Source organism: Acanthochromis polyacanthus, chromosome 13 (assembly GCF_021347895.1).
Source record: "Acanthochromis polyacanthus isolate Apoly-LR-REF ecotype Palm Island chromosome 13, KAUST_Apoly_ChrSc, whole genome shotgun sequence".
Taxonomy (NCBI): domain Eukaryota; kingdom Metazoa; phylum Chordata; class Actinopteri; family Pomacentridae; genus Acanthochromis; species Acanthochromis polyacanthus.
In genome coordinates, this window is record NC_067125.1 from 30,452,755 (window position 1) to 30,476,313 (window position 23,559).

Here is a 23,559-nt window from a genome sequence, read left to right on the forward strand (position 1 = left end):
ACACACACACACACACACACACACACACACACACACACACACACACACACACACACACACACACACACGGAATAACACACAAAACCCACTGTGCTTGCTGACTGACAGGAACTACAGACTGTTCAACTTCACAGACTCCATTTCAAACTCGCGACAACTGACTGACAGCCCACTGAGGGCTAGTTGCTGGCAGGAACACATGCTTTATTTACCAACCAGCAGGGGTTTGCCAAGCATATTATGGATGTGATATGGACAACTTTGAAGTTCATTTGAATGGATTTAGACATTAAAGGCAGATTAATAGAACATGTTGATTAGAAATAATGTTGTATATACATACAAATACAAGGCAAGCTGACACATTTATAGTCAACACTGTTGGGTCCAGCACTTTGCTTGATGTTAAAAAGGGATCTGAGCCTGTCTGTACATGTGTCCAGGTGTCTTACCTTTGCATAGCGTATCTGCAGTGCACCCGTGTCCAGCTGTTTGACCCTTGAGTCATGTGTGGACACTAAGACACCATCCTTCCTCCACAGGATGGTGGGAGTGGGGTTTCCAGATGTCACACAGTTGAGGACGACTGTACCGTCCACAGCCACCGTCTGGTTTGTTGGACCCTGTCGGATAACTGGCGGCGGGCGGTCTGACACGACTGCGAAGGAGGAAGGAGAACAGGCAATTATGTGAGGAGGTGAAAAGGCAAAACTCCGAGGGTGTTTACTTGGTGTAGCAGGGCGAGAGAAAAAATAGCATTCAGAACAATTACATCCAGCTTGTGGGAGAAAACACATAAAAGGTATAGAATGGTGAGAATTGGGCGAACAGCATGTAACAATGTAAGCATGTGAAAACTGCAAGGGTAGTAGGAGTGAAATTAAATCCAATTTTAAGAACTGGAAGCAATTTTCTAATCATTCAGCAGCAGGAGTCGAACAAATAAAAACAACGTAATTAAAATGAAACGGCGTCAGATACTTAAGTCCTCTCGCTGTGGATCAACCAGACGCCTAGCAGTATGCATAAGGACGTTTGCAGCCAACAATTCCCTGGCCCATCCCCCAACCATAAAACACCAAACTGGAAAAAAAGGCATGAAAAACATCTAGCCAGAACAGACAATGTTATTAGCATGAGGATGTTTAAACTCCTCCCTGCCTTACAGCCTGTGAACTATGGGTGTTCAACCAGTCAAACAAAAACAAAGACACAGTAAGACAGCATGTGGCTGACACAAAGAGAAATGTTGCAATGAGGAGAAAACGGCACAAGAGGAGGCAAAAGGAGATATTTTTCATTTTTATTTAGTCTCTACTGTGTGTGATTCATCATGTTCCAACTATAGGTTGTCTGCCTCCTCCTGATTATTATTATTATTCATTACACTATTGATGACCATTGCTGTCAGCCCCACTGATTTACTAGCTACTTACATTCAGTGAGGAGGAACTCAAATTAATATCCAATACAATGTAAAGGCAACACATAATGAAGTATGTGCGTGCGCGTAGATCTTCAAGAGCATGCTGCGGTGTAATCTGTGGGCTGCTTTGTCTTTGCTTTTGTGCCACCGATGGTACAATTACTAAAACATTGTCAGCATGACCTGTAATTACCACATCTGCCTGTGGAGAAGTAGTGGCCTCAAAGCGGCCTGCTCACTTTAATAACTGTTATTATTATCCAGAGAGCACGACAGAATGAGACTGAAAAGAGGAGGGAAAGATGGAGCATACCATTGTAGGCTTTAAATGAAGAAGGACATTGGGTAAATAAAGGGATGAATCTAGGTGTGTCAGAGACAAAGTAATGGCTGCCCAGATCAGTGTGGAAATGGTGCAAGTGAAGCCAAGGTTGGTGTACCAGGCTGAAAGGGATTGGCTAGCAGAGTAATTAGAGGACCCAATCCAGACCTCACCACACAGCCACAGTCCTCCAATGGTAGACAGCAGCAAGCCAGCCATGGAATACCGAAGGAGACATTAGCCAGCGTGAAGCCAGCGAAGCCAAATACTGAGCCACGGTCTGGGTGCACAGGCACCAGAGAGTCTCTACCTCTGACAGGAACACATTGAACTGGCCAGACCAAACCTCACAAACCTCAGTTCAGATATTAATATGCTCTGCAGCACAGCCACAGTATTACAGATGAACAGCATTATCGTCAGGAGCCAAAGATTATCTGAAATACCAATATTTATCCACTCAAGTTCTCTTTCAGTGTTCCTAATTCTCTCTGAGGCTTTGCTGTGTGCAGAAACTGTGTGGAAATGAAAGCTGCCTACCATCAGTGACCTCTAGCAGAGCCTTGGTGATCACGCTTCCGGCAATGTTGAGGGCCTGGCAGCTGTAGTATCCCATGTCTGAGCGTTCAGCATCAGTGATGGTCAAGTCACCACTCTGAGATACAGACAAACGGCTGGAGGGTTGAGGAGGTTGGGAGGAGAACAGCAGGTTCTATAAGGGAAGAAAACAGAACTAACTTGAACAGGCTCAATATTTCATTCCAAAATGGCAAATACATCAGGGCTGCACAATTTATAATTTCAGCATTGTCACTGTGATGTGTGCATGTGCAGTGGAACTATGGAAACTTAACCCTTACCACATCATTTTACAACTTGTATTTGGTGTTTGATACAAAAATAAAACCCATCCATTTCTCATTTTCACTGACTAATCTATATGAAAAGTTTGTCTGACTTCATTTACAATGATTTAAGATTTTTCCTCAACATTACTCAAACAAATGAGTTTGGTGCACATCGGAATAAGGAAGAAACATTAGAGAAACACCAAACAGAAAGACTTAACTGAAGAAAGAAATGGAAGTTGAAATATTCTGGCTACAGAAAGGATGATGTTGACCAAAAACAGGTACTGTATTGGCAGTGTCTTGCAAATGATGCCACAACACGAGGCAATATGAGTAATTTGTTTGGTTAATTTAATCAGTACCACAATGCTCTGTATGACAAGTGGAAAGCCACATCAGATTTTGGATGTCTTTGCCAGTGTTACATCATATGAGAAAGGTTCCAAACGCCAGAGAAGAATCACAGATGCAATAACTTTTCACCTCGCAAAAAATATAATTAGCGCTACCAAAGAGTGTTTTAAAACATGATCTGGCTGCGTGACAAGTGGTTTGTAATACCACTTGAATACCACGCAGTGATTCGTGTTGAGTTTGTCATCCCACAGCTGAATAAACATGAAAAGCCCAAGCTGAAATAGAACTGCCACAAGTGGGAATATTATGCAGCTTACAGTGGACTTATGGTAGAGCCAGAGAATGAAGCTCTCCATAAGCCTGACTGGTCTGCTTTATTGATTACGACTAATGACTGAATAGTTGCTGTTTTAAAAGTGAATTTTTCCAGGTTGATCATACAAGTGGGAAAGTGGCAGCAGGGATGAGAGAAGTGTTGGCTGATGTGGCCTCAATGAGAGATGTTCAGGCTGCAGTGCTTTGGTCACTGATTACATCCTGCAGATGGTTAGCTGTACTCCTGCTGTATTTACTGAATAGATTGTCTTTTATGGCAGAAAAACTTAACAGTGCAAAGTGAGTTTTTTTCACAATCATGCATCACTAATGTCCATGCAAGCCTTTCTCTGAAGCTATTGGCTATGAAAGGACCTATGCCTACAAACAGTTCTTTCCAAAGGTTGGAATGAACTAGTATGAATGCTAGCACACTCTCCAAACCATCATTGCAGTTTGATTTACCTGACTGCCTTCCCGCTGCCAGAAAATGGCTGGTTGTGGGTTCCCAGTGGCTTCACACTGGAAGGTGACAGTTCTGCCAACTCCAACCACCTGGTTCCTTGGTCCTTACCACAAATGCTGGGGGAACTGGAGGACAGCCATGAGAATGGTTAGCCATTGAATAGAAAAAACATATCATAGTGTATTTTTATAGTCATCATAATGTTACAGGTACAATGGTCTGGACTATTAGAATGGGAGACAGAAGCCAATTTATCTGCAACTATTGTGCTTGTATGTCAAGTTTTTCTTAAGGAATCACACTTTCTAGCCAAATTTGCAGAGTGTTTGCACAGCAGATTAAACAGTACGCTGATCAATTCAAAGTGCAGGCTTATTATAGATGTAATGAATAGAAAAAACAAGGGTTACTCCCATGGCCCTCATTTTGCATGGGCAAGGGCATGCACCATTAAAATTTACATGGAAATGGGGAATAAATTTGAGCCATCTGTCCATGCTGACACTCTCCAATAGTGCAGGCCTCAACCAGGATGCAGTATCCATGCATCTTAATGACAAATTCTGTCTCAGACAACGTGTGGCGGCACAGCCCAATGTCATCCATGCAGCTCTGTGGTGACACTGGTCTAATAGGTCTGTGAAGACACACAACCCTGAATGTAGAGGTCGAGAGGCAGGCCACTTTACACCTTCAATTCAAAAGCACTCTGAATATGCCCTCAATATTACAAACTCTGGAAACATTTTAATCTTTTTACACAGGGGCTGTATAATACATAAGGAAGGCAATCTGAAAACCGTCACTTGAAATACAGACATAAATTTGTCCATGAATAAGATGAGGTTTTGGGTAATGCATAAAAGGGGAAAATAATAGAAATGAAATGATGCAGCTTTACCTTGGAGGCCCAGCTGAGCACATTTTTTACCCATTAACATCCTTTTGTCACTGTTGCCCATGACAACAGAAACATGAGTGCTGATTGGAGGTGGAGAGGTGATGGGAGGAGGATGGAGGGGGGGTTGTGACAGCTTCCTGTCTCTGTCAGGGCCGGTGAATAGGTGACGGGTGACATTTCAACTTACCAGACACGACTAAAAAGGAAACAAAAACACAACAACAAAACCCAAAGATGAATAAATAAATAATAAACAGCGTGACATAAAGGAGAGAGATACGGAAAATAACAGTGTGATGTCCATGGGCACAAATAATCATGTTACTATCATTCTGCTGAATAAAAGACACGGCAGGTTTCACCCCTGGGAGCACATGATACATCCAGCAAAGAATAATTACTGAGAGTGATTAGGAATGTGGTAAAAAATGCATAAAATCAAGAAGATACTCAGGATTTGACATTAAACTTTCTTAGTTTGAGACATGTTCCAAGGACAGAGAAAAATGCTGCATCAAGTAAAGCAAAATGACAAGAAAGGCGCACAGATAACATAAAAACACACAGGACAGATGTTTTATGCTCAGCGACATCATGATTTGTTTATCTTTTGTGTCTCTCTCCAGGTGTTGTGTGAAGGTGGAACATCCCTATGCCTTAATGAGCTTTTGAGCACCCCAAGGAGCAGCCAGATCACAGTCCTGCAGACGTAACCTCGCAAATGTACGCCCGCTCCATAAAAACACAAGGTGAATGTTAACTGTCACTCTCCGGCCATAAATCTCCCCCGGCCAATCACTCACCTTATCTAATCTGTCTGCCTCAACGGCTCCCTCGGAAACATAAACGCTGTCAGTCAGAATAATGACCCGGCCCCCTTTCCTCCTCCCCCTGCCCATCTCTGGCCTTTAAAATGCAGATAAGACGTACATCAAACACTCGGAGAAGAAAAACGCTCGCTGCCATCCGAGTATGAGAGGCTCTAGACACACACAATCATGGGAATATACGCACCCACAAATACACAAATCTCCCCCTCCTGCAACACTTCCACACATGCATTCATGTGTGTCTAAGCCTTTAATTAGTAACCGGACCTCTCTCATGCTGCTGTGATCAACAGTTGTGGACCTGGAGGGAGAGGTGAGCCTTAAATCTGACCTGGCTACTTTGTTGTGGATTTTTTGTTGGCTTACAGCGTAGAGGGGAGTCTCTATCAATAAGCTGATCAGGGCAGCTGAGGAAAACACACCAAGCATTGTGTCCTCCATCCCAATAGGAGGCACTACATACCAAAGACTGGTGGCAAGAGTAGGAATAAATGCAGATGATTAGCATTATCAGTGGCATTGCCCTTAGGACGTTTGTAGGATACTTTAAATGTCGCTCTCATTCTCCTCTATTCATGAGATTTGAGCAAAAATGTGGTTTGCCTGAAGCTCCATTAGATGATTAAGAAAAAATAATGCAGAGATGCAGAGATAGAGAGACAAAACACCAGTTCTATATGTAGCGCCCAACCAGCTTTTGGTATTTATCAACACTCTAACAGTACGCACATTGCTTGACAAGAAAGTTCCTCTCATTTACTCTTTTTGGCACCAGTTCCAAGTCTCCTTCCAGACCCTTTACATGGGTTATTAGTAACGCTGCTCTGGGGAAAAACCATTCCTTTCAAAAACCTTTCTACACAATAAATCAGTGCTAATGGCAAACTTAACAAGCTGAAGAAAAATAACACGCTGATTTTCAGAATTTTATCCAATATAATCCAAAGAATCTCCTGGCGAAGTCTCAAAAACAATACCTTGTATCTACATTATCTATTCACACCAGACCCACTTCAAAATGTATAATTCTTAGATCTTACAGACCTATGCGTTCTCTGTAATTAGCCCAACAGCCCATCTCACTCCTACATTCTCATGTGGCTTAGATTAACTGTTTTTACAACCACACTATAAATAGCGTCGGTGACTTTGCCAATTATGTGTTTCTGCCATCAATCAATTCAATATTTTACTTGACAATATTTATAAGTCCAGAGGAGGTGTAGTAGACTGACAAACACGCGTGTAAGACAATAATTCACTGATTAAGTTGGTAACGAGAGCAGAGCACATTGAAAGAAAACAGCCCGAGGCGCCTATTCCACAATGTCGACATTGTTCACTGACCATGGATGGTGTGAAAATCCCCCAAGTCCACACAGAGCAGGATTCTTCTCATAAACTGTCCAGCTCCTGAAGGAGATTAACTTTGAAGGCCAATATCTTCAATATTGTGCAATATTTCTAATGTCATTTTCACCAAATTTCTTGCACCGATAAATCAACTGCAAAAAGCCCAGTTTTAATTAAATCAGTTTTATCATTCATGTACACATCACAGCGTATTTAAAAGAAAAACTTAAGCTCAAAGAACGCATTAATTCCACTTTGCCTTAAACGTCAGATAACCCATTTTGTGGTGTAGCTCTCTCTCTCTGCCAGTGCTTCTCTACCACTGAAATTATTTGATTCAGGCTGCTCAGTTATTCTTATGCAGCGGCTCAACAATCTTGCCCTACTTTGAGTCTTGATGCAGGGCGACAGCAATGCCCACTAAACCCACAGACTAAAACTTCTGCCCCCCACATTACTGTTGTCTTCACTACTACAGCGACATCTTACGCTACCTATACATCGTTTCTTCTACTTTGGCCCGCTCAGACCTACAATTACCCGGCTTTTCTTTCATTCCTATGCCTGCATCTGTAATTAGAAGCATGTCATTTCCGGGCGTGGGACTGTGGCCTGCTTCTCTTTAATTAGCTGGACAACTCAGTGCCCACAGCCTCGCTGGCCTCCTCATGTCCTGGTCTGGATGAAGCTTAGAGATCTGAGAAGTCGAAAATGGTTCTAGGAATTTTGAGAGCTTCGAGGGTTATACCACGGCAATAGGAAAATAATTCACAGGATTCGTATTACATTATGTCTTTCAGCTGATTTACACTTTCAAAAAAAATCTGCTTTTGTCATTCAAATCTGTTGCAGTGATGTTTCTTTGCTGAAGTGTAGTGACTTGATGTGTTTTTACTTGAGTTTTCATGCATTTCTAAGTCTTATGACATGGGGGATTGGAAGGCATAATGTATGAAAAGAGGGTCAGCGCCTTCCTTCTGCATGCAGGCAGCAGGGGATGGCCTGAGGTTAAGACATTTAATTTCCACTGAGGACAGGGAAGGTTTTAGCATTTCAAATATGATTCTAAGTCAGGAGAACAGCTTATTGAACCACTGCATCAATGCTGTTACCTTTCATTAACTAAGCTTTCATCAGGGAGACAGAAAGAAGGAGAAAAGGCAATAAGAGAGGTAGATGTATTGATGGGTGTATTGACAGGAGCGCCTAATCTTTGCTCCTGAAACCAATTGCACGATTGCTGTCTTGTGGAGAGAAGCGAGCAATAATTGTAATGTGTAGCCATGTGAAGATGAAGTATCTGTATTTGCAGGTGGGGGTTGGCAGAGGGAAAAATTGCCTTGTCTCTTTAAATATCCACTCTGCAGACTGCTGGTAGTGACATTAATATGACTGACCTCACCACTGAAATCTCTCTCCCCCTCTGTCCCCTTCTATCCTCTTCACTACAATCGCCCCCCAGCCTCAATTCTCAACCCGTTATGCACCAGTAGTGAGCCACCTCCAAGACCAACATGCTCACTATCCCTACATCCAATCCCCATCCTTTATGCACCAGGCTTCCTTCTCCTTCCCCCCTTCTTGTCTCACCGACTCCCTACATTCCCATTAGTTTGCCGTTAAATGGCCCCTGTGTTTCTCTGATTCTCAAGAGGGTCTTGGGGTGATCCCAGCCCCCAGTTCCTCTGAATGGTTTCTTTCTGAATGTTCACGCTCTGTGACCGGCTGCTTTATATTCCAACTGTGTTAATAAGACGTCCACTGGAGACGCACAGATATTCCATAGGTTCACACATAGTACTGTATGTCTCCAAAACATGAAGGAAGACAGGCCTCCGGAGAAATGCCACTTGTATGGGGCAAATGAAATCAATTGCTGTTGAGCTCCCATGTGCACGACTCTACAGCTGTTATGGATTCTTGCGTTTCTTTTTATTAGAAATCAATCGGCTAATTGAGAGAGAATAGTTGAAAGTGATGACCATGTAGTACCAAAGCTGCAGGCTATAATTGCAGTGAGGCCGGGCTAAATTGCGTTTAAATCAAGCTGCACAATAACCCAAAATAGAAATTAATTTGGAATAGATGTCCAAAGGGCTGTAAACACCATATTTGGCCTGCAGAATATTGTGAAACTGGGACTTACCGTGGACGGTGAGCGTGGCCGATGCCTCTGCCTTGCCCACCATGTTCTCCGCGACGCAGGTGTAGGAGCCCACGTCGGCTGAGCCCAGGCGGCGGATCTTCAGGGTATGGTCCTCGCGAATCTCATACCTGCATTAAAACAGGTACTCGTGTATCACATGCTGTCAGGTACACAAAACAGCTGAAGGCAGACAAAAGCAAACAGTGGAACAAACAAAGAGAGGGAGCTGGTGAGTGACAAAGGTATTGTGTGATGAAAGAGGACCGGTCGATGAGTCATACCTTCCTTTGGGCAGGTCACCGTCGTCTTTCCTCCAGCGTACAGTGGGAACTGGGTCGCCGCGGGCCTCACACCTGAACTCCACGCTTTGGTCCACTAACACCACCTGACTACCGGGACGACGTACAAAGCTGGGACGCTCTGCAGTGGTGAAAACGGCCTCAGTTAAAAATCAAACAATATTGAATTAAACTTTCTAGGAAAAGGGCTTGGTTTAAATAATTTTGTTTGGAGTCATGTCAGGTGTGCAGAAATAAAAACAATGAAATATAGTGAAATGATGATTTAGTTCTCAAGGTAATAGCTAATTTCTGGTTAATGATACACAAAAACACAGTCTGGAATACAAACATTACTCACAAAATAAACACAGATCAGCAAACACTAACTGCTTTGTGGTACATTTTATGGCTTTAATTACACATGACAAGACACTCAATTAATTGATGACAGGGCACGGCACAACCTCTGACACAGAAAAGCTTCTGTCACCTTGTTAACCTTCTCACCCTGAAGTCTAGCTCTGAATCTCACAGATCACCAAAAGGGATCACTATAGCACTGTTGTTTGTATTCACTAATGTTAAAACTAAAACCATAGCTCTCAGTAGCTCCGAACACGTTCTGTCAGATGGGATACCTGTCGTGACAACTTACCAGGGTGGTTGATAATTAGCCAGAGTTTCTGGTTTATGACATTCACTCAGAGGCTGCCCTTGTTTGTTCTAGATTTATTTCAGTTTAATTATTTATCTTGATGAAGTGAGCTTTGCTATCTTTTTCCTGGCAGGTTATGAGAAGTCTCAGAGGACAGGAGATAAAGGAAGCAAAAGCTAATGCTGAGATCAGGAGTCTGGACATGCTCTCTGGTAGGGACACGGGAGAGTATTGGGGTCAGAGGTCAGCCATGGTGCAGCTGGTTGAGAAGCTGCTGGAGCAAACCTGAGATTCATAGTTTAGTGTGAGAACGGGGGTCATCTCACACTTTATCTGATAAAGGTCAGCGACACCATTTAGCACCCTGGGAGATAGACAATCGAAGCTCAGCATCTGGATTCTGTTTTTTACTGAGGACAAACAGCTAAAACGTGTGTGTGCATGTTTATGGGTTACGTGTGAGAGAGTAAAGCAGACAATAGATTGAGGTACTCCATTAGAGAAAAGAAACGGTTAATTACCAAGCACTGTCAGTTCCGCTATTTCACTTTCACGTTCTCCAACCATGTTTGTGCCGACGCACACGTATTTTCCAGCATCAGTCTTTCGGGCATTTGTGATCATCAGCTTCCCTCCACGTATCTGAAAGAATGAAAAAGACTTGAGAGGCTAAACATGGAGAGGAAAAGCATTAATATTACAGTCTGAGAGAGACTTGTAGTTGACACAGCATAGCTCAAACATTACAAAACATTTCCTGAATGCTCTCAACGATGCCTGTGAGCATTTAGGTACCAAAACACTATTACAGCAGCATCATAAAATGTACTCACGAACACATAATGGGTTGATGCTAAAGAGTTTTTTTTATTGTGTTTTTGCTCTAAGCTTTGGAACAACTGGGCTACTTTGTCTGTTTTTTGTTGTTCTCAGTCAGCTTCCACAACCATCAGCTGGCCTGTTCCTCCTCAGGGTGAGCCAATCCAACACAACCGCAGGTCCCCGTGGTAACACCTGAGGCACTGCTGGACTGCAAGCATTTTTCCAGTCATCTCAAAGAGCATCAGGACAGCTCTGAGTATTATTTTGTGGGGAATGAGGTTTTGTGCATTTTTTGTCAGTGTGTGCATTCAAGAACAAGTGAACATACTGTGCACACAAATGCACATGAACAGCACACACACCCAGCTGTTAGTGTGTATTTGTCCAGGTGAATGTCATGTCTGTTATTTCCCAGGGCTTTGATTACAGGCCAGAGGAGATGCTTTGTTCTCAAGCAGTCAGAAAGCAGCCCCGGCCCCAGCACAGGCCTCTCAGCCCTGCTCTCAGCTGACAGCCATGCCAGTCAGCACCGACGCAGACAATAGTACTGTGCACCGGTGATCTCTGTGCCTTGATAGAGTTCAGGGTTTTAAATGCACACATGAGCCTGCAAGACCAGGACCACCCCCTGCAAGCATGTAATCGATACCCTCATTAGAGAACCACTGACAGAGAACTTGACACACAATATTGCAAAAATCTGCTTTGCCCATGACTACCATGTTAATCCCTCTTACACGTGTGTTCACTTGCATGCCATGATGTCTCCGTTAATCTACATCACTACACTTCACGTACTCATACAGTATGTTTTCCTCAGTTTTTATGAAGTGGTCTAGGTAAGTCTAACATTCTTTAAGGACAACTTTGGACAACGGTCACATTCTTTAGGTTCTGAGGCATTCCTGAGCCCTTTACTCCTGTTTAATATTCATGGTAAAGCAGGAGGCAGAGGGACTTGAAGAGGCTGTGGACGGCTGGTTTATTTAGGGCACCCTGTGGTGCTGGAGGGGTTTGAAGTATCATTATGTTACTGTTTGTTTGAAGAAAGGCTTAACAGCTAAAACACTGTGACACTCACAAAGGCCCAAGGTCAGGGCAGACCATGCAGCAGAGAAAGAGGGGGGTGTACTATTGGTTCCACAGGGCTTTGACATGAGGATCCATTTAAGACCCCATCCATATTCCTACCACTGTGTTTCTGTCGCAGTTTCCCATTCTCCACAGGCATATTTGGAGTGCCAGAGCAGCAGGGACTCTGAGAGCTGGCTAAAGCAAATGAATGCAGCAGCGGTCCTCTTTTTCTCTGCATGCATATCCTCTCAACACAACACAGTGCAGCGCACAGGCTGCTGAAAGCCCCAACAATCTGACCATTATCCCTGCATTACAGGGAGATGGCTCTATCCTGTTGCCTTTTGTCTCCTGTCATTTGGCAATGCTGATAATGCAAAAGCCTCCATTCAGCACCAACTCTGTTGGTTTTCACATAGCAGTTCATTTTCCAGGCTGATAATTAGCCACAACTATTGCACAAAAGAGGAAGGACAATGTGCTGCATTTTAGCCATTTATGATGCTGCCGACAGACTCTTGCTCCAAGCAGACAATGGTCTGGGCTTAAATACTGGGATTTTTTTTTTCCTTTTTCTGTTTATTTATCCTTTTCTCATTGTCCCTGATAGACCAGTTAGACAAAGTCAGGAGGAATGTGGCCAGCTGCTGCTAGCAGCACACCAGCATTACTGACCAACCTCACTTTTTATGACTCTGTGGGAAACCTTTTACAAATGCCCCACATGAAGTCATGAATATATTCGACATGGCGCTCAGCATGTCACTGGTGCTTACACATAGCTGACTAGAATAGACAGAAAAACACAAGAGTTGACTTTAATATTTTTTCCTCTCTGAAGTTCACTCCCTTCTTTTTATGCAGCATCCAGAAAATCCAAACCATCTCGTGCCAAGAAAGTGCAGTGCAGAGAGAAAATCCCCACTGCAGGTGGTTTGGGACCTTGCTCTGATCACCAGAGATCACCAAGGAGACTGCACGTTTCAGCATGTCGCATGGTAGAAGAAATGGACTGAACCAAACATGACAATGCTGGCTAGATGGGGGGGGGGACCTTTGACGAGCTCAGCTGTTCATCACATTAAAAAGATTTGCTTCCCCCTTTACAGTCCTATATTCACTCAGAAAAAATTTACTGGACCATAAACAAATTCTGGACAACGCCCTATGATTGTCCTATTTCTAATACAACTTGATCTGTGGTGGTTTTTCCACAGGACACCGTTCAGACTCCCATCTGTCTCCACAGTTGATTACACATATTTAGGTGGTCGTACATGACGTCTAGCACTACTTTTAAAGTGGTCATTTGGGAACACTCAGTCTGTGAGGTTTGTGCTTGACAGGAAGTTTACAGTGAGCAACACCAGCTGGTCCAGACCCTGTTTTCAGCTCTACAGAAGGCCCAACTCTGCTTCAGGCTACAAGGACGCAGCTCTGAGTCATTTAGCCTGTGCAACAGCAGCAGTATTCCCAGCATTTACTCAAAGGATTTCACCGATTAGTGCACAAATATACTCACATATACAATGAGAATAAGTCCACACTTCCTCCATGAGTGCATTTCAGAACTAATTTAGATAAAGCACAAACAGAGTGTGTCTGTGTTGTGTTTTCAGAGAAAAGTGTAATTATTGCAAAGGACGTGTGTGAGTGAGCCATGCATTACATTAAGATGAAAGAGGACTGCTTTGTCTTCAAAGTCCTTTAAGGCTTTAAAGTTAACAGCATATACATTAAAAAAGAGGCTAAATGAAATAGATTAACATAGTTTTTTTGTTTGTTTTTCCAGATGATCATCTACCCAAGATGAACAGTGTTATAGTAATACCAGTTTAGGAGAGAATGTGAAGGTGCATTTTGCTCTGTGCTCACTGATGGGGGTGTTGTGCATACATAGGCCATGTACAGCCATGGCCATAAGTTTGGACACAAGTACCATGACGCTTGTGAATCTTAGAAAATACCACAAAATTGTCACTTACAATACAGTACACAACTCCTAAGAACTATATTAAGTTTCATATTTTAAAAAAACATCAAAAGAGTTTGGTGTCATTTTGTTATTCTTACCAAATTCGGTTGTGAAAGTACTGCATTTTTTTGTTATTTTCTTCTAATATTATGTTTTGGGAACAAAGTTGTTCCAATTGTTGGAATTTATTGATATTATAATGATAAATATTCTATCCCTTGTTGATTTGTTGACTAATTAAACTGGTGCTGTCAAAAATATTAATTATGTTCTGTAATAGACATCAAAAGAGACATAGTAAGTCGTGCTGTGTCCAAACTTATGGCCATGGCTGTATGCATGATATGAATGTGTCAATAACACAAGGGAGACTGTAAATTCCTCCAGTCAACAAGAGTTCACCATGTGGCTAAAAGGTTTCATGCTTATTAGTGACTGACTTAACTCAGGGACAGATATGATTTAATTCTCATTACACTAGATTATGCGCTTGTTTCTTTCAATTATGCTGTTCAGCGCCCAGACACGGACTCTTAATCTTCTGTCTCTGCAGCTTAGAAGAAAACAGAGAGAGAATAGTTGCAGGGGTTTCAATTGCATTAAATGCTCAATGTGTCCAACCTCTATTGGCCCTTACGGTGCAAAACTGTGTTTAGTCCTGTCCAGTTCTCCACTAAAGTCAACCACTGATGATAAATCAGTGTTCTGACTTGCCCAGAAATGAAAGTGAATTTTGCACAACTAGCCCAGGCCGGTTTTCACCGCCGTGCTACTGGCAAACAGAGCGAAACATCTTTATTAGTGCCTTACATTTATTATCTGGTCGAGATTTCTTTTTCCATGACTGCAACATGAAGTTTGAACGTCAGCATTTGGTGGGCCAAAGTATTCGACTGCTCAGCAGTTATAAAATATGCATCCAGAACTTTAAACCTCACATGTTAGACTGGTCAAAAGTGATCCAGACCCACTGCTAACTACTTCCTATTCACTAGCTGCTGGTGTTAGCCGAGTGCTCAGTAAGAACGTTTACTTCTTCAGTGCTCAGGCTCAGATTACAAGGCTTTACAATTGTAACACATTTTAAATTTAGGATGCATCACACACAAGGAGAAAAGAAACATTACAGATATTTTCCTCAGACATGCACACAATGTAGGATTTGAAAATAATGGCATACCACACACTACAGGATATTGTTCAGATTATTGTGCCAGAGGAAGCAATCAAGGAGCAGTGCACCACTTTATGCAGTCTCATGGGAAAACAGATGTAAATAAAATGGAGACTGTGTTCCAACTGCTTGCTGTAATCCTAATAATACACTGGAGTGAGAAAAAACTAAACCAGATGGCTAAATGACAAGCCTGGGTGAGAAAAGGGTTGAAAAGTTAGTATATATTAATATTTGTATGCTACCTAATGCTGGCCTCAAGGATGAGTCTACAAGGTGGTCAGAAGGTTTCAGACTTGACCTGTAAAATTACCAAATAATCTGACCTGAACATCAGGTTAGATAAAAAAAAAAAAAAAAACAGGCAAGATTTCTCCTCCAATTATCAGGAGGAGTGAAACAGGCATAAATTGACCCCAAACTAATATAGTGTGAGCCATAAAGCACACATACAATCCACATGACAAAACACAACTGCAAGTCTCTTCCAGCTCAAAAACAACTACTACAGACACAAAGTTGTGTTTGGTTAAAACAGTTTTAGCTAAGATTATTAAAGACATATCTTTAGTAAGCAAGCACATTGAGCGGATACTGTAGTGCTGGCTGTGCTGCTCTTTTAATTAAAGCTGAATAATTGGTGGTTTCAGTGTAAATCAAATGCAGATAGTTGTCCAGATTCTGCAGCCGCTGCTTGCTGCTGAGTCCAGCTTTCTCCTCTTTGATTCTGGTCAGCTCATTTCTCCTTCCTGATCTACGCTCCTCCTGATTGATTTCATCAGCAGGCCGTCCCTAATCAATGCACTGCTGCTGACTAATGGAGCAAGACTAATTCTATACCTCAGTTATTAAGGGCTGTAGCCATCACAGTGGGTAGTTTTAGGTTTGGGAATGGCTGTATGTGAATAATGAGCCAAACAGATCAATCTTTCAATGAACTCTGAAGTGGTGGTAATGACTTGACCTGCACCAATGGGTCATTCCATCTCATACATTTAAACTTTTCGTCCTATTATACAAAGCAGACTTTAGAAATTGCTAGAAAGATTACATGTCAGCAATAGCAATAATAAAGTTACTGTCATTTACAGAGAAAAGAATACTTACGGTGATCCTCTCATCTCGGTCATCAATATTTGTTCCATCTTTTTTCCATGATATGGTGGGTTCAGGATGCCCACGAGGAGGCTGACACTCCAGAACCGCTGGCTCTCCTGCTGCCACAATCACATCTGCGGGGTTTTGTCTGAAGTCATCACGTAGAACTACAAGAAAGCAGAAAAAAAGTGGAAGAAAAAAATTAACAAAATGTCAACACGTCCGCCTTTCGGGGGAAATGCAGCAAGAGAAGCGAATAGTTGAGAAGAAACTGATTTCACCTTAAAAAAAGCCAAACACTTAAAGCTGTTGCTACATTTATACAGCTGAAGCTTGTAAAACAGCAGTCAAGGTGTTTTAACACACATAATTAGTTGCGCACGAACGGCAAAATGTCGGTAACATATCACCTCACGATTCAGGGTACAGTATTGACAAAATAAGAAACATATGTATAGTGTAGGCTACTGCATATACTGCACATCCACAGCTTCAATTTTTAATGACCTGCTTTCTCCCACATGACCTCGCTGTCAATAAGCTTTACAGCTGCAATGAGGAGCACATATTTGTGGTCACCAGCATCTCTAACAGCAATGACCTTCCTATTTGTTGACTGAACCACACAGACTTACATATAATCATGCACACACACACACTCGCTGATCATCACCTCTCCATCATTGCTTCCTCATCTCTCCCTGACACTCCTTATTTACATCCGCTAAGCTCATACACCCGCTCTGTCTTGACATGGATGCAAATCTACAATAGATCCAATCTACCATTCCCCTCCCGATAAGGACTTTGGTAGGATATGACTCTTATTTGCATTGATTTTCCTTTCTGGATGTGCTTTTAAAATGATGACACAGCCATAGATTTTCATTAGTTGGATACCAGAGTTCCAGAGCCTCTCATTTTCAGGTCGAATTTGTTGATACAAATTTGATACTGAATAGATTAGTTAAAAAGATGAACTGAGCAATTCTGATTTTCATTTGGAGCTGAATGTAAATTACAATTCCAGCCCCACCTAAAATCATTAGTCTACGCCTGCCTGCCTTTTCAGAATGTCACATTAATATCATTACTAACCGGTAGCCGCAACAAAGCAGATCAATGCATAAGCACCTTCTGAGGGGCAGAGGAGCAGCATATCACTGAACTCCATATCTGCAGCGTTAAAGATAAACTGGAGGTTTATTGAGAGGGAAGAAAGTAATGAAAAAGCAACAAGCTCCTCTTCTGCAGACAGTGTGCCAGTAATCATTTTCCCAGCCCCACTGCATATACATAGAAAACATATGAAAACAGGGCTTGTATTTTGAAAATCAGGCCACACACACAGTATGCAAGGTCAGCACAGTCGGAGTAAATGAATTGCTATCTTTTTGCATGTATGGTAAAGTCGTTGTGATTTATTTTGTGTGTGTTTGGGGGATAACAGCAAGCTTTTGCAGTCTATTGTCTCACGCTCCTCAGCTTGCTCTAAAGTCACCTCAGTCACAGATCAAAGTCTGGCTCACCGAAGGACCCCTCACCTACTGACAGCATACAAATTCCTTGCTAAACCTTTTAAGCACTTAATTAGACATTGGCAAGCTCAGATGCTGCTCTCTGTTTCTTGTAAAGTTGAGTTTTCAATCCAATCGTAGAAACCTTGTTTTTGAAGAAGATGGGCTTTAATAACAAAGTCCTGAAGTACAGTTTTGGCATAGGACATGATTTATCAGAAACAAAGCAAAAGGATTCATTGGATATGTTCTGACTTGTATGCTGCCGCCACTGTTAAGGAGGAGGCGTACATCCACAGATACATTCACAGTGCGTTGCATACAAAAGCAGTTATGTGTGTGACCCTATTCATTTCCTGAACTCCCTCCGATCCATCTCAAACTCGGCTCTGCAGCTGCACGATGAGTTCACCTTGTACACTTAAAAGCAGATCCAGTCATGCAGGAATTTAAATGTAAACACCAAACATCCGATCCATTAGAGCACGAGTTGCATCTGAAGAAACCCTGTCTCCATTCATATCCACAATGTCAACCTGTGCTGAACAGGGATATTGTAGAAGTCAGCCTTGAGCATCAAGGTGAGCCAACCATTGTAGAAAGATGCTGTTGTCAGCCATGGCTCAGATAATAATTAAAATTCCAGGTTTTTTTTAATGTGTAAACGTCTGTCTGTATTTTTTCCAATTAGAAAAATGTGTAAACATGGAGTTGGAGACAATAGGCATCATGTTAATCAAGAGTACGCACAATTAAGAAATCAACACAGTTTTGTATTTCTCCTTCGTGGCTAATCCAGAACCTATGATGAATGTGTGGTTGAGTGTGCTCAGTAACTTTAACTGGGAAATTAATTGCGCATGGCCTCCTCTCAGTGGGTCTCTGCCTCCCCTGCTGGTCTCACTGTAACTCCTTCAGCTAACATTCATATGCATCCTTCCCTCTGGAAAATAAAAAGGGAAATGTGGAGATTAAAAGATGTAAAAGGAAAAAGAGAGAGATGCTGTATTGACTTGTTGGAGGCCCGCGGGAGAGCTGGCATCACTCAGTGTTTACACCAACAGCACTGTGACCTCCACCCCTCCTCAACAGCACTCACTCCCCCACCTCGCTGCCCTCTCTCCTCCTCCAAACCAACACCTCTTTGTTATAAACACAGCTGAGTGCAGCACAGCAGACAGCCCCGAACATCTGCGTAGTGGAAAACAAAATCCTCTGGGATGGAGGCAGAGTGAGGAAGAGGGAGACGGACGGAGGCAGCCAGACAGACAGACATACGGGCCAAGATCTGGATGGGGTACAAAGCCCCAACTCTTTCGCCAGAAGCCCTGTCAAATGCAGAGCTGTGGCGTTTGCCTCTGGCCCCACTGGTTTAAATAAGGCATCTAGTGCTGCTCCTTCCTGTATACATACTGCATAAGGCCCTGCTCGCCCTCACTGTTGCTGTGCTGGGACCCAGAATTAGTTAAAAAAATTGAGAGGGAGGCTCTCACACTGTGCTGTCCTGAAAGTGTGTGTGTGGTGGTGTGGTCTGTATCTGTGTTTGGGATAATGAGCCTACTCTACCATTCTGTCTCTCTAGTGAGCCTGCAGCTGTCCCCTAGCAGATAATATTTCCTGGGCTATTAACAGGGAGGCCAAACTCAACGTGTGTGTGTGTGTATGTGTGTGTGTACAGAGAGATTTTCAGTTTGTAGCTTAATATGTGGAAATGGGCCAAAGTCACAGGTCCCAGCATGAAGACGCCTTTTTGTCCATCCTGGATTTGCTCAAATATGCTGATGATGGGGTGGAATAGAGTGGATATCCGGACCTGGACAGATATCAATTTGCTTTGTCAAGGTAAAGGGATCTATTCTGCATTTCTTCTTTTCAGCGGTGTAAGAGCAAAACGCATACTATCTCATCTCATCTGGCGGACATGCCTCGCTGACTGTGCACAACACAACCATCTCTATTGAAGCAGAGGTTTAGTTTGTATTTTCAAACATCTGTTGGCTCTGCCAAACCCTGTCTAACCACAATCTACTGTATTGTATAATACTCGCTCCTCAGGACCACAGTAGCAAACTGGAGCTGTGCTGATGCAATTAGCTGCCATCATTTCTTACATCCAAACCTCCCCTTAAAGGTCAGCTGAGATGGTTGCACTCGGCTGTGAAAACTCACAGGTTTTTCACCCCAACAAGCTATCCTTCTGTGCACCCACACATGCACACAGACACGCACATGCACACACGCGCACACACACACGTACTGTCTTTTCCTCAGGAAATTGAAAACAGATGTTTAAATGTCAAATTAAAATGAGATTCCCGTGCTGCGCCTCCAACATTAATGAAAATGAAGACTTAATGCCACACACAAGTCTGGGTGGGAAGATCAGATGAGCTTTGTTCTGAGGAAATTAAACCAAGTAAAACAAGCTCCCCGCAAATCTTTGGAAGGATACAAAAACAGACCCACAAGGGAATTAAAGGTTTATCAGAAGGCACCCCAAGTCAATCCTACAGAGACACAGAGCGCAGCATGGGTCTCGCCTTTGGCTTTGGATTTTTTTCCTTGAAACAGCATGGACATGACTAGCCCCACAATACAATGAGAATGAATGATAAGACCAGAGAAAGGAAACCAAAGGGAGGAAGAAGAATAGCAGGAGCAAAAGAAAAAAGAGAATCTGTTCAATATATAATGTAACATTGTTTCCTTTTTGTTTCTCCTCTTGGTTTCCTGAAGGTAGTTCACCTTTATTTGCTTCACAAGCTGTACCAATGTCAGGCTATCGGGGATCAAACATCATAAAATATTATCTGAGAATATTAGGCAGGGATGAATGCACAGTACAACAAACAGTAAGAAAATATCAAATAGCTAAGCAGCCCCAGATGTTCATGCTTATATGTGACTACTTAAATCCTCAGCTGTAGTAAAGTTGCTTTTTCGCTCCCATTCATGTTTCTTTGCAGCAGTATTTACCGTCAGGATGTCTACGATTCAGTAAGGAGGCATAAATGTCCATTTCATACCAGAATAAAAATACACCCAAGAAAAATGTAACAACAAGGAATTTAGAAAACTGTTGCATATTCAGCATTTTAACATCTGCCCTATTCTGCTCAAATAACAGATTTATGTGCATTAAAACGGGGCTTACTGTGGATGAGCTCTCTTCCAGCCCATTTCTACTTACTGTACAACATAATTCCTCTTCCCCTCCATGGGTGATGTTGATGCCATGAGCAAAAACCTGTTTTATTCACAGTGTAGCTATTCACACTGTTGCAAACTTATATACTCTTGCTCTTCACCTTCCCTCCAGCTCTGTCCTGTGAGACAAACACCTCCCTCAATGTATCTCCCACTTTGTCTGTAAATTTCTCTCTCCCCTCTCAGTATTTGACCCCTTATCTTACCTCTGTCTCAGCTCACACACATTGAGCAGCTCACTTCAAAGGCAGGCTCATAGCAATGGTGTGTTAACCCATGGCACTCTATTGCAAAGGCTGTTGCAGGTGGATAATTTGCCAGAGGCGTGCGTACAGTGTGTGTGTGTGTGTGTGTGTGTGTGTGTGTGTGTGTGTGTGTGTGTGTGTGTGTGTGTGTGTGTGTGTGTGTGTGTGTGTGTGTGTGTGTGTGTGTGTGTGTTTGCACAGCATATATCTATAGTTTTGCTTGTGGGTGTCAAGATATAACAGGACTCCTGCTACCACCGCCTCCCTCCTTCTTGTTCCCCCTCTGACCCCACAACCAGAAAGAGGAGATTGGACACTGCAGACTCCTCGCTCTTTCTCAATCTGACTCTCGTTCCTCTGCTCTGAGCTCATGCCCTCTTGCCCACTGTGCAGACACTCTATCCTATCCAGCAATCTGGCAGCTTGCAAGCCGCACTGACCATGCCTGTAATACTGCCCGGCACAGATGATTATAGATATAAACTTCAGAGCTATGTACACACACAAAAACAGAGATAAAACTGACAAGCAGGGAAGTTGTAAATAACATCAGAATAAAGCCATCACAAAGTTTAGTTCTTACAGGATATAATTTATAGATTCCGTATTTATAAATCATTTAGAAAACAATAGACGCTCTCAAGACAACCGTGACATTCAATATGAGGTCACATCTGCAGAGTCACATCGGTTAAAAACGCTTGACAGCCTAAGTGCCTGTTTGACCACAAAATATCTTGTGAAAACCCGTAAATATGTCAACAAGAGCAGACAGACTGTTACCCCTGTCAGCCTTTAGGGTTTGCACCTGCACAGCCGAGATGTTATGAGGTCATTGTGCTGACTCAGATGTGATGTCATGTCACTGAACAGAGAGAAGACTAACTCATGTAAACAAAAAGAGCTGGAACAATAAACTAAGCGAGTTCATTAGTAAAACAACAGACACTCAACATGTCTGACTTGCTACGGCATGAAAGCTCAAAGAAGCACTGTACGTTTGAAGAAATCCCAGCAGTTGGGGATCAGATGACACCGTGTTTTCATCAGAATTAAAGGAATGAGTGCTTGTTCTATTACAGATACAAATGTAAACCACGCCATGTAGGGAACTGAACCAGGCTGGCCCTGCTGATGTGTGTGTGATGAGCAAACTGCAAGAGGGGGTGAAGGCATTTAAGCTGCGCAGTGCCAGGTGATTACAGCCCATACCTGGCACTGGCAGCCCGGGCAGATGGCAGCATGGACCTTTCAGTGGCACAGCAGAGGGCATGTCTGCACTTGCTCTGTCCCAGAGAGGCTGCCGAGTGCAGAGGGTTCAATCTCAGTGCTTCATCTTCTGCTTTGCACACATGTAGCCCTCGTGTGCATTAGTATCCAGCAGCAATTATGTCTGTGCATAAAGAAGCACAAACATCTGCACACACACACACACACACACACCACATAAAGGAAATTCTGCCCCACAGCCGCACAGACAGAGAGGCCATTGAGTGCCTGTGTTTGTTTAAATGGTCATAAGTCTTCTCGTCAGGCTTGGAGAGGGAGAGATGGCGTTTGGCGAACACGACAAAAGGCACAGAGGGCAGCAGGGAGGCAGGTTTATGTGAGTGACTGAGTGAGTGAGTGACTTGGCACCTCATAGTTCAATAAACAGAGCCTGTTTGATTGGAGTGGTGGGTGAGCAGGAGGTGGACTAAAATAAAGAGTGTTTCGAGTGCCGGAGCTGCACAGGCAGGAATGTCGGAGAATGAAAAAAACCACAGCTGAAGCACTGCTCTCTCTCTCTCTATGTCCAAAAAAATGTTGTAAAATGGTTATAAAAAAAAAAACAACCAAATCCCATAAAATCCTGATAGGAACACCCGCCAACACGATGCACAATCTGTAATAAACATCTGTACTGGATTATCACATTTGAATTTAATGATTTAAAAAGACAGAGGAGTCATTTTTGGATTTGTGAGCTTCTGACAGATCAACACTTTGTGTACATGCAAAAGTGATTTTAGAGCTGTTTTGATTCTCAACAAAAGACTGTTACCTGTTGGGGAAACACAGTATTAAACATGGTGGTCACAAAATACAGTCAGCCACATATAGTTTTCTCATTAAGAGCTGGCAAAGTTAAATATAAAATTCCACATTTACACAGCGTAAACCTGATGCCACTGGAATTTATTCTGTTTCCATTCTTTAAGAGTGCTTTAGCAGTTTCACAGAGCAGTAAAAAATAATAATGAGGAGGGGTAAAGGTGGGAGAAGCAGGTAAATAAACACACTTTACAAGTAGAGAGTTGCACTGCTCTTGCAAGAAAAGATGACTTAATGCCTATATAGCAACAGTGCAGCAGTCAAAACAGAGCTATCTGTATGTTTATAATATGTCCTCATTTGCCAGGTCAGTTGAAACTGGGCTCTGCTTTTAGATACAATAGTGTAGGCCGAATGAATAAAACCTCTTTTTGGTGTTTTAAATCTGTCTACATGGAGCTCTGCTGCCTACTCCTTTATGAAGAGGAGGAACTGAGAACATTGGTAACT

General features: G+C 42.7%; 1 protein-coding gene across 1 annotated transcript in view; it reads right to left on the reverse strand.

Moving 5' to 3' along the window:
* robo1 (roundabout, axon guidance receptor, homolog 1 (Drosophila)) overlaps nt 1-23,559 on the reverse strand; it is a 240,165-nt gene that overhangs the window by 31,376 nt on the left and 185,230 nt on the right. Inside the window, 8 exon segments of the mRNA XM_022192120.2 lie at nt 453-658; nt 2,289-2,460; nt 3,737-3,838; nt 3,840-3,862; nt 8,968-9,095; nt 9,249-9,387; nt 10,425-10,545; nt 16,056-16,213. Of these exon segments, the coding sequence (XP_022047812.2) occupies nt 453-658; nt 2,289-2,460; nt 3,737-3,838; nt 3,840-3,862; nt 8,968-9,095; nt 9,249-9,387; nt 10,425-10,545; nt 16,056-16,213 (1,049 nt within the window).